Below are 13,187 nucleotides of genomic sequence, written 5' to 3'. Positions count from 1 at the left end.
CTGAGAGCAAGTAGCCCTAAGCTGCTTGCCAGGGCAGCTTTTTGTATGGATGGGGCCAGAACACGGCAGCTTTTTATACTGCTGGGGACAGTACAGCTGCTGGCCCCAGGCTCTAGCACCCCCTGGCTGCAGATACAGGAGGAGCCAGGCAGGATTATTTTGCCCCAGTGGCACAATTTGCTCCACAACAAAGTGCATGTGCCAGGCAAAAAGCCCCGGCTCAAATTTGCACCACTTCTATTTGAGCTACTGCAAGCGCATGTGCTTGCATGTGTGGATGCGCCCACAAGGTTCATTTGGAAAAGTTTCCAACCTCTGCCTATTCTCAGACATCCTCTGGAGAAGCACTATAAAGAGTTACATTAAGTACTTACTAGCAGAAAATGCTTAGTGAACACTGGGTCTTATAGGGAAAAGTTACTGTTTGTAATACCAAAGAGCCAGAAAGGAATACCATAATCATCCACAACCAAGGTGCTGGGAGGAAGAAGAAAACAACCCAGTCACTTACTACCTTCAAAAGTAAAAGAAGGCCTTTAGGTCTTCTCCACTTTGCACACAAGCAATCCCCCTCTTCTTCAACCCTGTATGCCAGCTTTCCTGAACTCTGGGATTACCAACTTAATGCCTTACCTCCATCTCAGCTCCCAAAGATCAGAACCAAACCAGGTGACTACCCACAGAGCAGAAGGAGAAAAAAATTACATCTCTGCAACTGGTAAAAATGTAGGTTGCTTTGACTATGTATGCCACCATCCACTAAGCATAAAGCCCTCCCTTTCTAAGAAAAAGGCATCCTAATTGTGTTAATCTGACATCTGTTTTACTCTGATCAACAATAAAAACTGGCCTCAAACTTCACTGTTTTCATAAATAATACAATCCTCCTGCCCTCCCAGGCCTTCCTGAAGCTCACAATAATTGACTTATCACCAGTATGCAAAACTCCTGTATGCACAAGGCACCATTAGTCCTACCTATTGTATCTTTGTGGGGGAAAACTATGATTGGGTGGGAAACAGATGAGGAGGAACTGGAGCATATTGTTCTTCAACTTCTCAAAGCCAAGGGGTCTCAGAAAGGTCTGCTCCAAGCACTGGCCTTTGTTCTAAACAAGCCTCTGTACAAGAACCATTCCCAAATGGATCTTTCAAGAGCTCCTTTAAGGTACAATTGCCCACATCTTCCTTCTCCAGCCAAACTTAAAAACCAAACACCTAACAACAAATATTAACATGATACAGAATTTCAAATACATATAAACAAGCTACTAATAACCAATGTTCAGTTAGTCCCCAAGGTGTCCTATCACAAGGAACTAGAAGTCCCTTCTGAAACATCAGAGCTTGGTTGCTAGGCAGGAACAAGTTCATTTCTTATAGCTTTGTTGTATCCTGTGGTTCAGCCTTCTCAACCAAGCTGTAATTTAGCTGCCCATTGCTGTTTTAACTTCTCTCACATATGCTATTCACTTCATATGGAAGTTATTTTTTGTTTGGTGTCAGCCCAAAAGATCTGGTTCTTTCTAAAGCTGCTATAAGCCCCTGGTTGCACTTTCCTACCATGACCTTCAAATCAAAGCATCACCCATGTAGACCTTAGTACCTTCTATGCCATCCGGTTTGTTGTATTTTCCAGATGAAATACGACAGCTGGGAAATGACCCAAACAGCAGTCAGAGCAAACAGTGTTGTCTAAGTGGATGCTGATGGTGCACAAACATTTTTAAGGGTACCTCCTAGCAACTGCTAATGAATCAAGCATATGAATGACTTTTCTTGTTTATGTGCAGTGCAGTTACCTTCAGATTTCCATAAGACAGCTTCAGTTAGTCACTGCTGCCTGAGAAATTAAAAATGTTAAGTGCTTCAGAACTAGCTACTGCCTGAAATAAGTCTACCCTCCGCCTGACTTCCTCTTTGTGGCACCCATTGCTTGGATATACAAATAGAAACTCTGTTTTGACTTTTTTCAGTTGTCCTCTGCATTTCTGGAGAGTTTCAACTGCAGAGTTTCTACCTGCACCCTCCCTCCTCATAGGGTGTTTTCTCAATCTGTTTTACTCCTGATGCCAATGCTGTTCAGAAATCAGAGCCAGAGTCTGACAAAGAGCTATTCCAATCAGTGTCTTTGTCCTAACTGATCAATATTGTGAAACAAGTCTCAGCCCAACACACATGGTTCCAAATGGCTCTTGCAAGAGCCTCTTAAAAGATCATTTGCCCACACACTAACCCACAATGAGGGACCTGGTTTCCCCAGGTCTCAAGCCCTGTTCCCACTTAAAGTAACTGGAGAAGTCTGCAGGAACCTAGACACTCCTGCTATTACTGAGGAAAGAAAAAATCTATTCTCTTTAGCTATGCTGAAAGCCCATAACCAATCTTCAAAATGCCCACCTGCCCAAACACTGTCCCCACTTTTGTCAGACCCTAACATCACCTCATTCAAGCAATACTCCAATGGACAGCAATCCATGTTTGGAGAGGAGTTATACAGGGCTTAATTCTGCAGCTCACCCTGACTCTAGGTAGTACTATACCTCATGAGCAACCCCCTGGATTTCACCCCTCTGCCCCCATTGACTGCAATAGGACTACCTGTAGGGGGCAAGTCCTTTCTCCTAAGATTAGCAAGTGCAGTGCTAGTAAAGGGGAACCCACATGAGCTGATCTGAAATCCGCTGACATCAGTGAGACTCACTGCATTGACTGCAGCAGACTGCAAATTGGGCCTGCCACATAACAAGGATTTTATTCTTTTTTTTATTAGTTATTGGAATACAAGCTAAGCAACAACAAAAAAAGCAAACTGCATTCATAAAAATGGTGCGTTTATAATGGGAACTGTTTTACAACCATAAATATAGCAACTATCTTATTACACAAATTGGACAGGTTCCAAACTTCAGAATCTGGGAGCATGTTATATGAAAGCCTGTCCAATTTGTGTAATAAGATAGTTGTTACACTTACAGTTCCAAATCAGTTTCCATTATAAACATACCAGTTTTTTGAAGGCAACCTACTGTGACATTTGGTGGGTTTTTTCAAATTTTAATAATTATCCTGTATACCTGTACTCAAAAATGTACAATTATTCAAACTATGAACAAAATTTTTGCTGTACTGGAAAGTGAAAAATACTATCATCTCCTCCCACTGAAATATATCTCCAGTTCCAACTGCATTAACATACAAGGCCAGTAGATGGCTCACACTGCCTTTTTCCTCTTCTAACACACAGGTGAGAGAGAGTCAGAGATGGGGAAAAAACTGTTGGCTATCAAAGAGATCCCAATTAGTTTGGACTTTTGTTTTGGAAGAGTGAGCATCATAACACCTATACTGTGAAGCAGAGAAGGGAATAATAGCTTCAGTAAGGATCTGACTACAAGGACTAAACAAAGCTTTCTCTCAATCCAAAGATGCCTTTATTCAATGTTACCACAAATGTAAGCAAAGATAAAGTGCCAGAAGGGTTCCTAGGAGAAGTCACAGAGCAACTATCAAAAGCACTGGGCAAACTGGCACAGGTAAGCACAAAAGGCTCAAAGACTTTATTTCTAATCTAGATACATAATGAATTGTACAGTGAGGTATCTCTGGGTGCTGTCTTTTCTGGATTAATGCCTACTGTTGTTTAACTGATGACACTGCTCACAAAATTAACAGTACTCAACACCTTCTCCTTTCACACATCTTGTTTACTACATTTTAACTAAAACACTTTGAGATCTAAATAATACACATTGCATTTTAAGCCAGGGAACATAAGTCACAAAAAGATATAACAACCCACTTATTATGGAAGCAATAATTGATTTCCTGACATGTTTCAATTTTGCTTTAAATTTGGGTTATTTTCCCACAATTACCATGCATACCCTATAAAAAGTCCTCAGTTCTGGTTCTAATTATGACAGGCTTTCCTAACTTATATGCATTCAAATTCCTGGCTATAACAATACATTCATATAAAGTTTTGCATTGGGAAAAAAATTGATAATTGCAAATTAAAATAAATCTATACCAAGGCAAAATTCAGATAAAAAATAAAATACAAACTTGTGTGCGCCACTCTAACGTCATTATAATTTTCCCTATTGACACTAATTCTGAATGTTGCCCAGCATCTTTATGCCAATCTTTCCATGAATACAGATTACTCTTGAAATAAATGCAACATTTGTTTCAGTGGGCTAGATATTATTCAGCATCTTTGGCTTAATAACATTTAATCTAGATTTGCAATGGACTAACTAGACGTGTCTACATGTGTGCTTTAATGTGCAGTAGCCTATTTTATAGCACATTAAAGTGTTGCATAAAAAACATGCTAATACACTAATTTGCAGTAAAAATAGGCTCTTGCGTACTAAGCATCACTAAAAAAGAGTGCACTTTTGTTACTGTGCATTAGGGCAGCCTAATGTACATTTATTTAGTACCTCACATTAGAGGTACTAAATTTAAAGCACGTAAGGAAAAGCATATTCATGAATGTGTAGACACACCCACAGAATACAGTACATTGTGTGAAGGTCAAAATGCATACTCAGAAAAAAAGCACACCGATATTCTAAGAACTGCTTTCAGTGATCTTCCAATAGTATTTTCAAACATACATTTATTCTTTTCAAAGATACATTTTCAAACATACATTTCCTGCCCAAGTGGAAGGGGGCTGGACTCAGTGATCTTATAAGGTCTTTTCCAGCACCTAACACCTATGCATCTATTAATTCTTTCTAAATAAAGATGCTAATGATTGCAAACATGGAATTGATCCTGTTTATCGGGGCAGTAAGATGAGGCAGCACCAACAGTAGTTCTCAACCCCAGTGCTACCAAATTCAAAAAAGTTATGGAGGGGTGCCCTGAATCTAAAAAGGTTAAGAACCACTGATTTACACCAATGTATTCAGAAGCAATTTTTACACTTTTAAAGACTAATCATAGCAAGTCTGAAGTATAACAGAAAAGTTAACAGAGCAAAAAAAAGAACAAACTTTCTTAGAAGATGCTAATACCTTTTTTACATTATAGTAATTCACACGGAATTGTATCTAACAAAAGAATGTTTGATTTGTGACTAAGAACAAGCATGAGAAACATCAACCTGAAAAGCAGAATAACATATCTGACTGAGTCAGGTCCTCATCTGAATGTAGCAGTAGGACACACAATTCAGTCTTCCAGACACAGGGATGACAAAATAAATGAGATCAAAAACATGCACGTAGATATGCATTTTTTTAAATGTCAAATTTAGAATTAAGATGTGTTCTTTTCTTCGCGCATAGCCCCCTGCAAGGCAAATGTTGCTCTTGCAACATAACTACAACCTTGAGGCTTTGCCCTAGGCATGTAGAAACTCCATAAAAGGTAAGGAAGTAGCATAGGTGTGACTGATGGCATAGACCTTGTCCATTAGAATCCCTATTTTGCTGATGACAAGAGAAGGAAAAAGCATTGAGTATGATGTGTTGGCAACTGGAAGAGCTGTTATTTTGTTTGCAAAATAGTAATATTACATGTGATCAAAACAACAAAAGAAACAGGAGACCAAGCACTGGTTATAAATTTTCAATTAAAAAACCCTTTTAATAAAAAAAAATTGTCAAAAAAATCATTTTATGAAGTCAAACTTCTGCAAGAGGAGGGAGAAAATGGCATATTTTTGACCAACTCTTACATCAAAGATCATTTTTACAATACAACAAAATGCCAGATCTCCTCTCCAATGGTTTCCACAGCTGCATACCAAGATCAACAACAAGATGTGAAAGCAGAACCTTGATGGTAAGAGATATTATTTGAACAAAAAAAGCCCAGAAATAAAAACAAGACTGCCTTTGATTTGTTACTGTGCTTCATTCATAGAGAGCCAATGAGTGAAGGAAAAAAAAGAGTCAAGATGAAGTATACATTCACAATATTTGATAGGGAATTTTGCTGTTACTGGAATCAGTGCTGTAAACCGTGAAACAATGTTTACAATAGCTGGCTAATTCACTGTGATTATATAATAGTGAGAGTTGGAGCATTTTCTCCATTAATAAAAATGTGTGCTTTGTAAGTATTTAACCACCTAATACTGTAGCCAACATTAGTACCAACATGAAATATAACAACCTTCCACCTTCTACTTCTTAAAAGTCTCATGAAAAGACAGTTTCTTAGCATGCACCATCAATAATAATATAAATAAGCAGAGACTAATCCATTTATTCTGGCTACCTCCAAACAAAGCTGGCCTAAGAACACCTGATAGCTGATTGAGTGAAAGTGCCTTAAAACAGTTATTCTGTTTTATTTGCATATTATTGAAGACAGAAAAGTGCAGTGTACCTTAGTATATAATTTCTGGTCACATCTTACCAAAAGTAGCCAGAATACCCAGTACTGACTGCTCTCTGCTTACTTCATTATCAAATCCATGGGCACTTTTTACCTTACAAAGACCCATGATGATACATTACCAATTTAGAGATTCTAAAACATCATCTTTAAAACAACTGTCCCTCCCAAGAGTCTTTTCAAGGATCTGTTTTCTTCATTAATACCAAAAACCTGCTGGGAGTTGCATCAAATGTTTACTGAAAATGAGAAGTAAAATGGAAGTTGTCAGTTTAGGAGACCACAGAATATTACCCCCTAGATTCGATATTACTACCACTGTACTACTGTTAAGGGAGTTCTTGACCAGCCTTCCAATACTACTCGTTAAGACATAGGATGCCAAAATGAAATTCAGCCTTAATACTTAAGAAACTAGCCAGACCAATCTCTAGATCTGTAGTGATCATCTCTGAGAATGATCAAAGGACTGGAGAAGATGAGGGAATTATATACCAGTCGGCCTAACTTTGAGCCCTAGAAAGATACTGCAATAACATTATTTAGCCATTAATTTATAAGCATCCTCAGGGTCACATAATAATAAGACAGACAACATGGATATGTGAAAGTCAAGCAATATAAAAATAGTCCAATTTCTTCGATGGAGCAGCTGACCTAGCACAGTGGTTTTCAACCTTTTTTCATTTGCAGATCCCTAAAAAAATTTGAATGGAGGTGCAGACCCCTTTGGAAATTTTGAATGGAGATGTGGATCTCTCTTAATTGTAAGTGTAGGTATTCACATTTTGTGATAGATCATAGTCATCTTTCGCAGACCCCTTAGACATAGAGAATCTGCAGACTACAGGTTGAAAGCCACTGACCCAGCAAATGAGGGGAAGCAGCAGATGTAGAATATCTTGACTTAGTAGAGATTTCAGCAATATCACATTCAAATAACTAAATTAGGGAAATGTAGCCTAAACGAATTCACCCTAACTTGCGTGTACAACTGGTTGTGCTCTCAACCAGGAGTTATTAATGGCTTGCTGCCTAAAGCTAGGGACAGACATTAAAAAAAGCTAGAGCCTGAGCTGATTCAATCTTTGCAGGTTAGTATAACTTGCCTAGGTTGAACCAATTTGCAACTGTACAGACATTCCCTGTGGACTGAGGAAATGCAGGTCACATGCCTGCAGTTGCACAGGCCACGCACTGGGGGGTGCTAGAACACGCCCTCAGCTACAAGGAAGCTGTGCTGGGGGGAAGTGAGGGCATGGCCAGCCCGGGCAGTAGCCTTCGCTGAACTGCCCAGGGAGGGGTTTAATTCCCCTACCCCACCAGCATGGACCCAAGCCAGGGTCCATCAAGCCCTCCCCGCTCACTGCTGCAGCAGAGGGAGTGGGCGCAGCCAGATGCTGGCTGGCATGGAGCCCACAGGCAGAAGGGGCAGGGAATGGGGGTTATTCCCCACTCTACCCCTACTGCCCCTGGGAGACCGCAGCTGCTCACCCCAACTGCTGCTGCTGAATCCCTGCTTGGGGCAAGCGGTGGAAGAAGCCCCCTCCTGCCCCTTCCTCTGGATGCTGAAGGGAGGGGAAATAACCCCTATCCTTGCCCCGTGCCTAAGGGGCCCTGCTAGCCACCATCTGGCCATGCCCCTACTCCACTGCTGCAGCAGTGAGGGGGCAGGACTCATGATGGGGGCAGCAGCCCCTGTCATGGTGTCTAGGGAATGCGAGACTCTTCCTGGCAGGGAGGCCATGCTGCAGGGTGGGTATTCCCCCACCGGGAAGGGGCCATGCTGCAAGGCAGGCAGAGTTCCAGCGGACCACGCGCGACAGCACCTATGCTCGGAGGAGGCCAGAGTCCCCCAAGCAACCACGCTCCACAGCAGCTTTCCCGCCCAACAGCGTGTCAGGAAACCATGACAGGGACTGTTGCCACCATCATGGTCGCTCCCCCCTCACCACTGTAGCAGCCAGGTGGGTACAGGGCCCCTTTAGACAGGGAGGTAGGGAGAGGGGTTCTTCTCCCCTCTGCTCCTGGGGGAACACAGCTGGGTCTGCCCACCCTGACCACTGCCACTCACTCTGTGCCCAGGGTAAGCAAAGGAATAAGTTCCCTCCTGCCCCCCTCCCCCTACCCGCACCCTGCCCTGGACACCAGAGGGAGGGGATGCTGAAGGGAAGGGGCAGGAGGAGACTTATCCTGCCATTTGCCCCAGGCACAGCACAAGTGGCAGCGGCGGCAGTCAGGGCAGGCAGACCCCACTGTGGTCCCCCGGGGGCAGAGTAGGGAATAACCAGAGCTCCCAGAAACTATGACAAGGGCTGATGTTCCCATCATGGTCAAGGCAAGTGGCAGAATAAGCCCCATCATGCCCCCCCTGCCAGATGCAGAGGGGAGGGGGAACACAGGCGACTTGTACAGCGGGCACCAGGGGCATGTGCCCCCCCAGGATTGGCCACTACTGCCCCTGCCTGTCCCTGCTCCAACTGGGGAGCAGAGGGGTGGAGCCAGCCCTGTTTCACTGGAGCAGAGTTCCCAGGACAGAGAGCATGCCAGGATGCTGGGGGACTCTGGTTTAACTTAAATCAGAAAGGGGTCTGGGACAGAATTTGCATAAACTGGCTTTGAGCTCAATCACTTAAGTCTGATACTACATTCAACCTAGTTTATCTCAAACTGGGTTTGGCCATTTTGAAACTAGTTTATGTGTACTGAACATCTGTTCTGTTACAGGTTTAAACCAGTTTCTGATCTTAAACCTATTTATGTGTAACGTCTATCCCTAGATAAACTGTGGTGGCATCTCAGGTGGGCAAGTTCTGATTAATATTGTCATTAGTGACTTGGATAAAGGAATAGAGTTTATACTTACAATTTTTTTTTGTGAGTGATACCAAGCTGGGAGAGGTTACAAGCATTTTGACGCACAGGATCAGATTTCAAGATGATCTTAGTAACTTGAAGGAATGATGCCAAATCAGTCAAATGAAATTCAGTGGCAATAAATGCAAAAGCATTACAATTAGGAATGAAAAATCAGGCACATAAATACAAAATGGATAAGAACTGCCTGAGCAATATTACTGCAGAGGAGCTTTGGGGGTTAGTGGACCCCAACCTGAATGAGTTAGTGTGATGCTGTTGCAAAAAGAGAGAGAGAGAGAGACAGAGAAAGAAAGAGAGAACACGCACATACACACACACACACACACACACACCCCTTCTAAATGCTGGAGTACTGCATCCAATTTGACATATGTGAACAAGAAAAAATCCAAAAACTACTGGAACAGGAATGATTTGTTTGGAAAAAGTGATCTATTAAGAAAGGTTAAAAGAACTAGGTTTTTTTAGTCTAGAAAAAAAGGGAGAAAGGACACAATGGCAGTTTCTTCTAATATGTAAAAGGTTATATAAAAGAAGATATTGACTTTATTAAAGAAAATGTAACTGTGAGAGTAGCAAAGCACAGGAAAAGGATGTCTACGGAGGCTGTGGAACCCCCTTCATTGGATATTCTAACAGACAGGCAGAATCATCCCTTAGGTGTTTGACTATATATAATCTATTTAAAGTTTGCAGTTTGATGTTTAGGTCATCAAGTCTATCACAAGATAAGACAGTAGGTGTGAAAATCTCCTATGATAGACCACCTCCCATCTGCAGGTCATTTTCCACTAAGCCCACCTTCCATAAATAGCTTTCTGAAAAAAACTCAATTGACTAATCACAGTTGTGCCTAGATATTTTCGTATCTTTTGAAATACTTGTAATATTAAGTGTTCCTGCTTTGTTACGTATCTCAGATCTGCACTCTAGTTTCTATAGCTTCTTTTTGAGGACAGACTTCTATTTATTTGCTTAGACAATTCAGTGAGCCAAGTTCACACCTGTTACAGCTCCATAAAGATCTGTGGAATTATTTTAATGCACTCTCATTACATCCTAAACTACTCATATTTTCCTCGCAGACCTCACCCTTTTCTCTTACAACAAAGACTTTTTCACTTTTCTATCTCCTGAAAAACTGTTTTAACAAAAATTTTCCAAGATATAAATAGAATGAAATAGACCATTTGTATTTTTAATAATAAACCACCCCAAAATGCGAATGGAACTATTGGGAGTCAGGCATTTTTCAAAACACTATGAAACACCTAACTTCACATTAAGAGGTGTCTAAAAATCTGGCTTTTAGTGACTTTTGCAAGATTAGTTCCAGGACAGCACAGCATTCTTCAGCTTCCCCCAGAGGCACAAACTTCCAGTGATAAATAATTTCAATTGTGATAGGATTTTAACAATTTTTTTTATCTTGCTCACATTATTTCAAACAGTCTCCCTCTGCTGGAATACTAGAATAAAGCATCAGACATCTTTGTGACAAAGGGTATGCATATGTTGTAATGGGCATTTTTTCCCCCTGTGTTTCAGTGAAGAATATATCCACAATGCATGCTGCAGTAGATACCTGAGCTAGCTCAAGTACTGGAGGCAGTCAAAGCCCAGAAGCACCAAGATCCAAACAAGCTAATTTACCCTGGAGGGTACTCCATGCTGCTGCAATCAGATTGCTTCAGATACCCAGTTAACTCTGCATGGTTGCATCTACACAAGACATTTACTGATTAATTAGCTTTGCAGTAAAATGTCAGCATTACACATGTAACGCTATTAGGCTGGAGTAAATTAATTTGCAAGGAATAATGCAAGGAATCCTGCGTCGGAGTAAAGAACACCAACGCAACACACATGTAGAGGCTGACAGGGCTGGCTGGGACATGAGGGTGCTTCAATGCAGGGGCTGCCTGCCAGCTAGCCCTGCACTGAAATACTCTCATGCCCCAGCCAGCCCTTCCACAACACACTGAGCCAGACTGGAACAACCCCAGGCTGGCAGGCTGACCCCCCAGGCCTCCTGCCAGCCAGAGCTGCTCCAACCTGGCTCAATGTACTGTGATCCCAGGTGCACATGTAAACGAGGTGCCCAGGAGCAATAAACTCCAGCATGATATGCGCTGGAGTTTATTGGGTCAAATTAATTTCACATGTAGTCATGCCCCATGAGAAACAGAGTAAAGTAGTCCATGTGGAGTCCTGTGATTGTGCAGATAGGCTGCTTCTGATACCTGGGCTAGCTCCTTTAGACCTATCTTGGGTATGTCTATGCTATACTGTGGTGCACAGTGCACATGTATCCTAAGGTTGTCATTAGCATATTTTTTGGAACTAAGAGAGCATCTTTACCGAGCATGTTGGAACAAGACACCACTGAACACTCTCAGAACACGATGGACCCTTGTCACCCAACTTCTAATTGAAAACACTATAAAAGGTACACAGAGCTCAGTGTGGTCTATGAACTAGCTGTGAACCACTTCCCACATCTTTGCAGATCACCCCAGATTCACAGATCATATTCTGAGGACCTCTGCCACAAGAGTTAAAAAGAGGCCTTGACAGGGATTGTCCAGTCTCCCTAGAGATGTGGTCAAGGAAAAGCTTGTGGGTTAATTGCTACTAGTTCCATTGATGCACTGCTAATGAACATGGGGAAGTGAGAAAGAAAAGCACAATGGACGCTAAAGAAACTGACTCCACCATGCCTGGATCTGACACTGTGTGTTAACAGCAGTAAAATTGCAGCTTGTACATGAATATTAACAGAAATATGTTTCTCTTTGTTTCCCCTTATCATGCACAAAAACAGGATTAAGCTATATTTTGTTTAATGAGGGGTGTTGATCTAGAGTTCATGCTATGTCAGCTCACATTTACATCATTAGATAAAGCTGCAATAGAGACCAGTGAGGTGCAAAATCTCTCTGGAATGTATGGCAAGAGCACTGTGACTATGCACAGAAGCTGTGACTTATATTTTACATACAGGCTCCAAGACCCCACTACTATAAGAGAATATCATATGCAGTATAGTTCAACAAGAGCCCCAAGGAGTCTGCACTTCTTAAAGAAAATACCCATTGATCAAGCATAGTAACATGACAGAAATCCAAATTTCACACTGGCACATAGGGAGTTACAGTTACATTTACCAAAAGTGCTCAGAACTCATTCCAGTGGGAGGGGGAACAACATTAAGCCAGCGCCCAGCACTTCTAAAAATCTGTCCTGCAAGTAGTCACCACATAAAGGGCAGACATAAGGCTACACCCCACTTGCCTCACACCAAAACCCTATGTTGGGGATGTAAGCAGTGCTTGGCTTCATGCATTTCCTCTATGCACAAGTGAATCTAATCTTGCAGAAGTCAAAGGAAAATCTGTGCACTGACATAAGACTACTCTGGGCATTCTTTGCATGCACCTATGTTGGAAAATCATGCTCCCACATGCAGACTACGGTGCTGCAGCACTTGCACACGCTCTGGTATAAAGAAGTCTCCTCCTGGTTTTGCATGAGCCCAGACACATCATAAAAACTGACTGAAACTTAGTAACACCCATCTGGGTCTACAGGCAACCCCTGCTCAATGCTGTTTTGCTATAACACTCCTTTAAAAATGGATACCTGATTTCATTTAGCACTCAGTCTCGTTATAATGCTCGCGGTCGCTATCTTGGTCATTAAAAACAATTGCGGTCACCATCTTGGGTCATCAAATACTTTTGGTTTCACTTAACACTGGTTGTTTTCAGGAACCAATTAAAAGTGCTAAGTGGGGGTTGCCTGTAATGGCACTTGCACTGTTAAATACTCCCCTGCCTTGTCTAATTCTTATTATCAAAGAATCTCTTGTATTCGAAAGCTTGTCTAAATAGCCCAACTACACAGCTGCTGTGATAGAAGCCGGACTCGAGGGGATTGCCTTCC

The 13,187-nt window shown here is 41.9% G+C and overlaps 1 protein-coding gene across 2 annotated transcripts in view; it reads left to right on the top strand.

Moving 5' to 3' along the window:
* The first annotated feature begins 3,275 nt into the window (after positions 1 to 3,275).
* The window catches only part of LOC109290406 (macrophage migration inhibitory factor-like), a 20,955-nt gene continuing 11,043 nt past the window's right edge, over positions 3,276 to 13,187 (top strand). For both annotated transcript variants that reach the window (XR_002095589.1, XM_019506897.1), the window contains exon 1: positions 3,276 to 3,535. Coding sequence is in view for 1 of the 2 variants with exons in the window: in XM_019506897.1 (XP_019362442.1) it covers positions 3,428 to 3,535 (108 nt within the window). In the remaining variant the exon portion in view is untranslated. The remainder of the gene's footprint in view (positions 3,536 to 13,187) is intronic.

Source organism: Gavialis gangeticus, unplaced genomic scaffold (assembly GCF_001723915.1).
Source record: "Gavialis gangeticus isolate Ggan-Ray unplaced genomic scaffold, GavGan_comp1, whole genome shotgun sequence".
Taxonomy (NCBI): domain Eukaryota; kingdom Metazoa; phylum Chordata; order Crocodylia; family Gavialidae; genus Gavialis; species Gavialis gangeticus.
The sequence above is the reverse complement of the archived record's forward strand: the minus strand, read 5'-3'. Positions and strand labels throughout refer to the sequence as shown.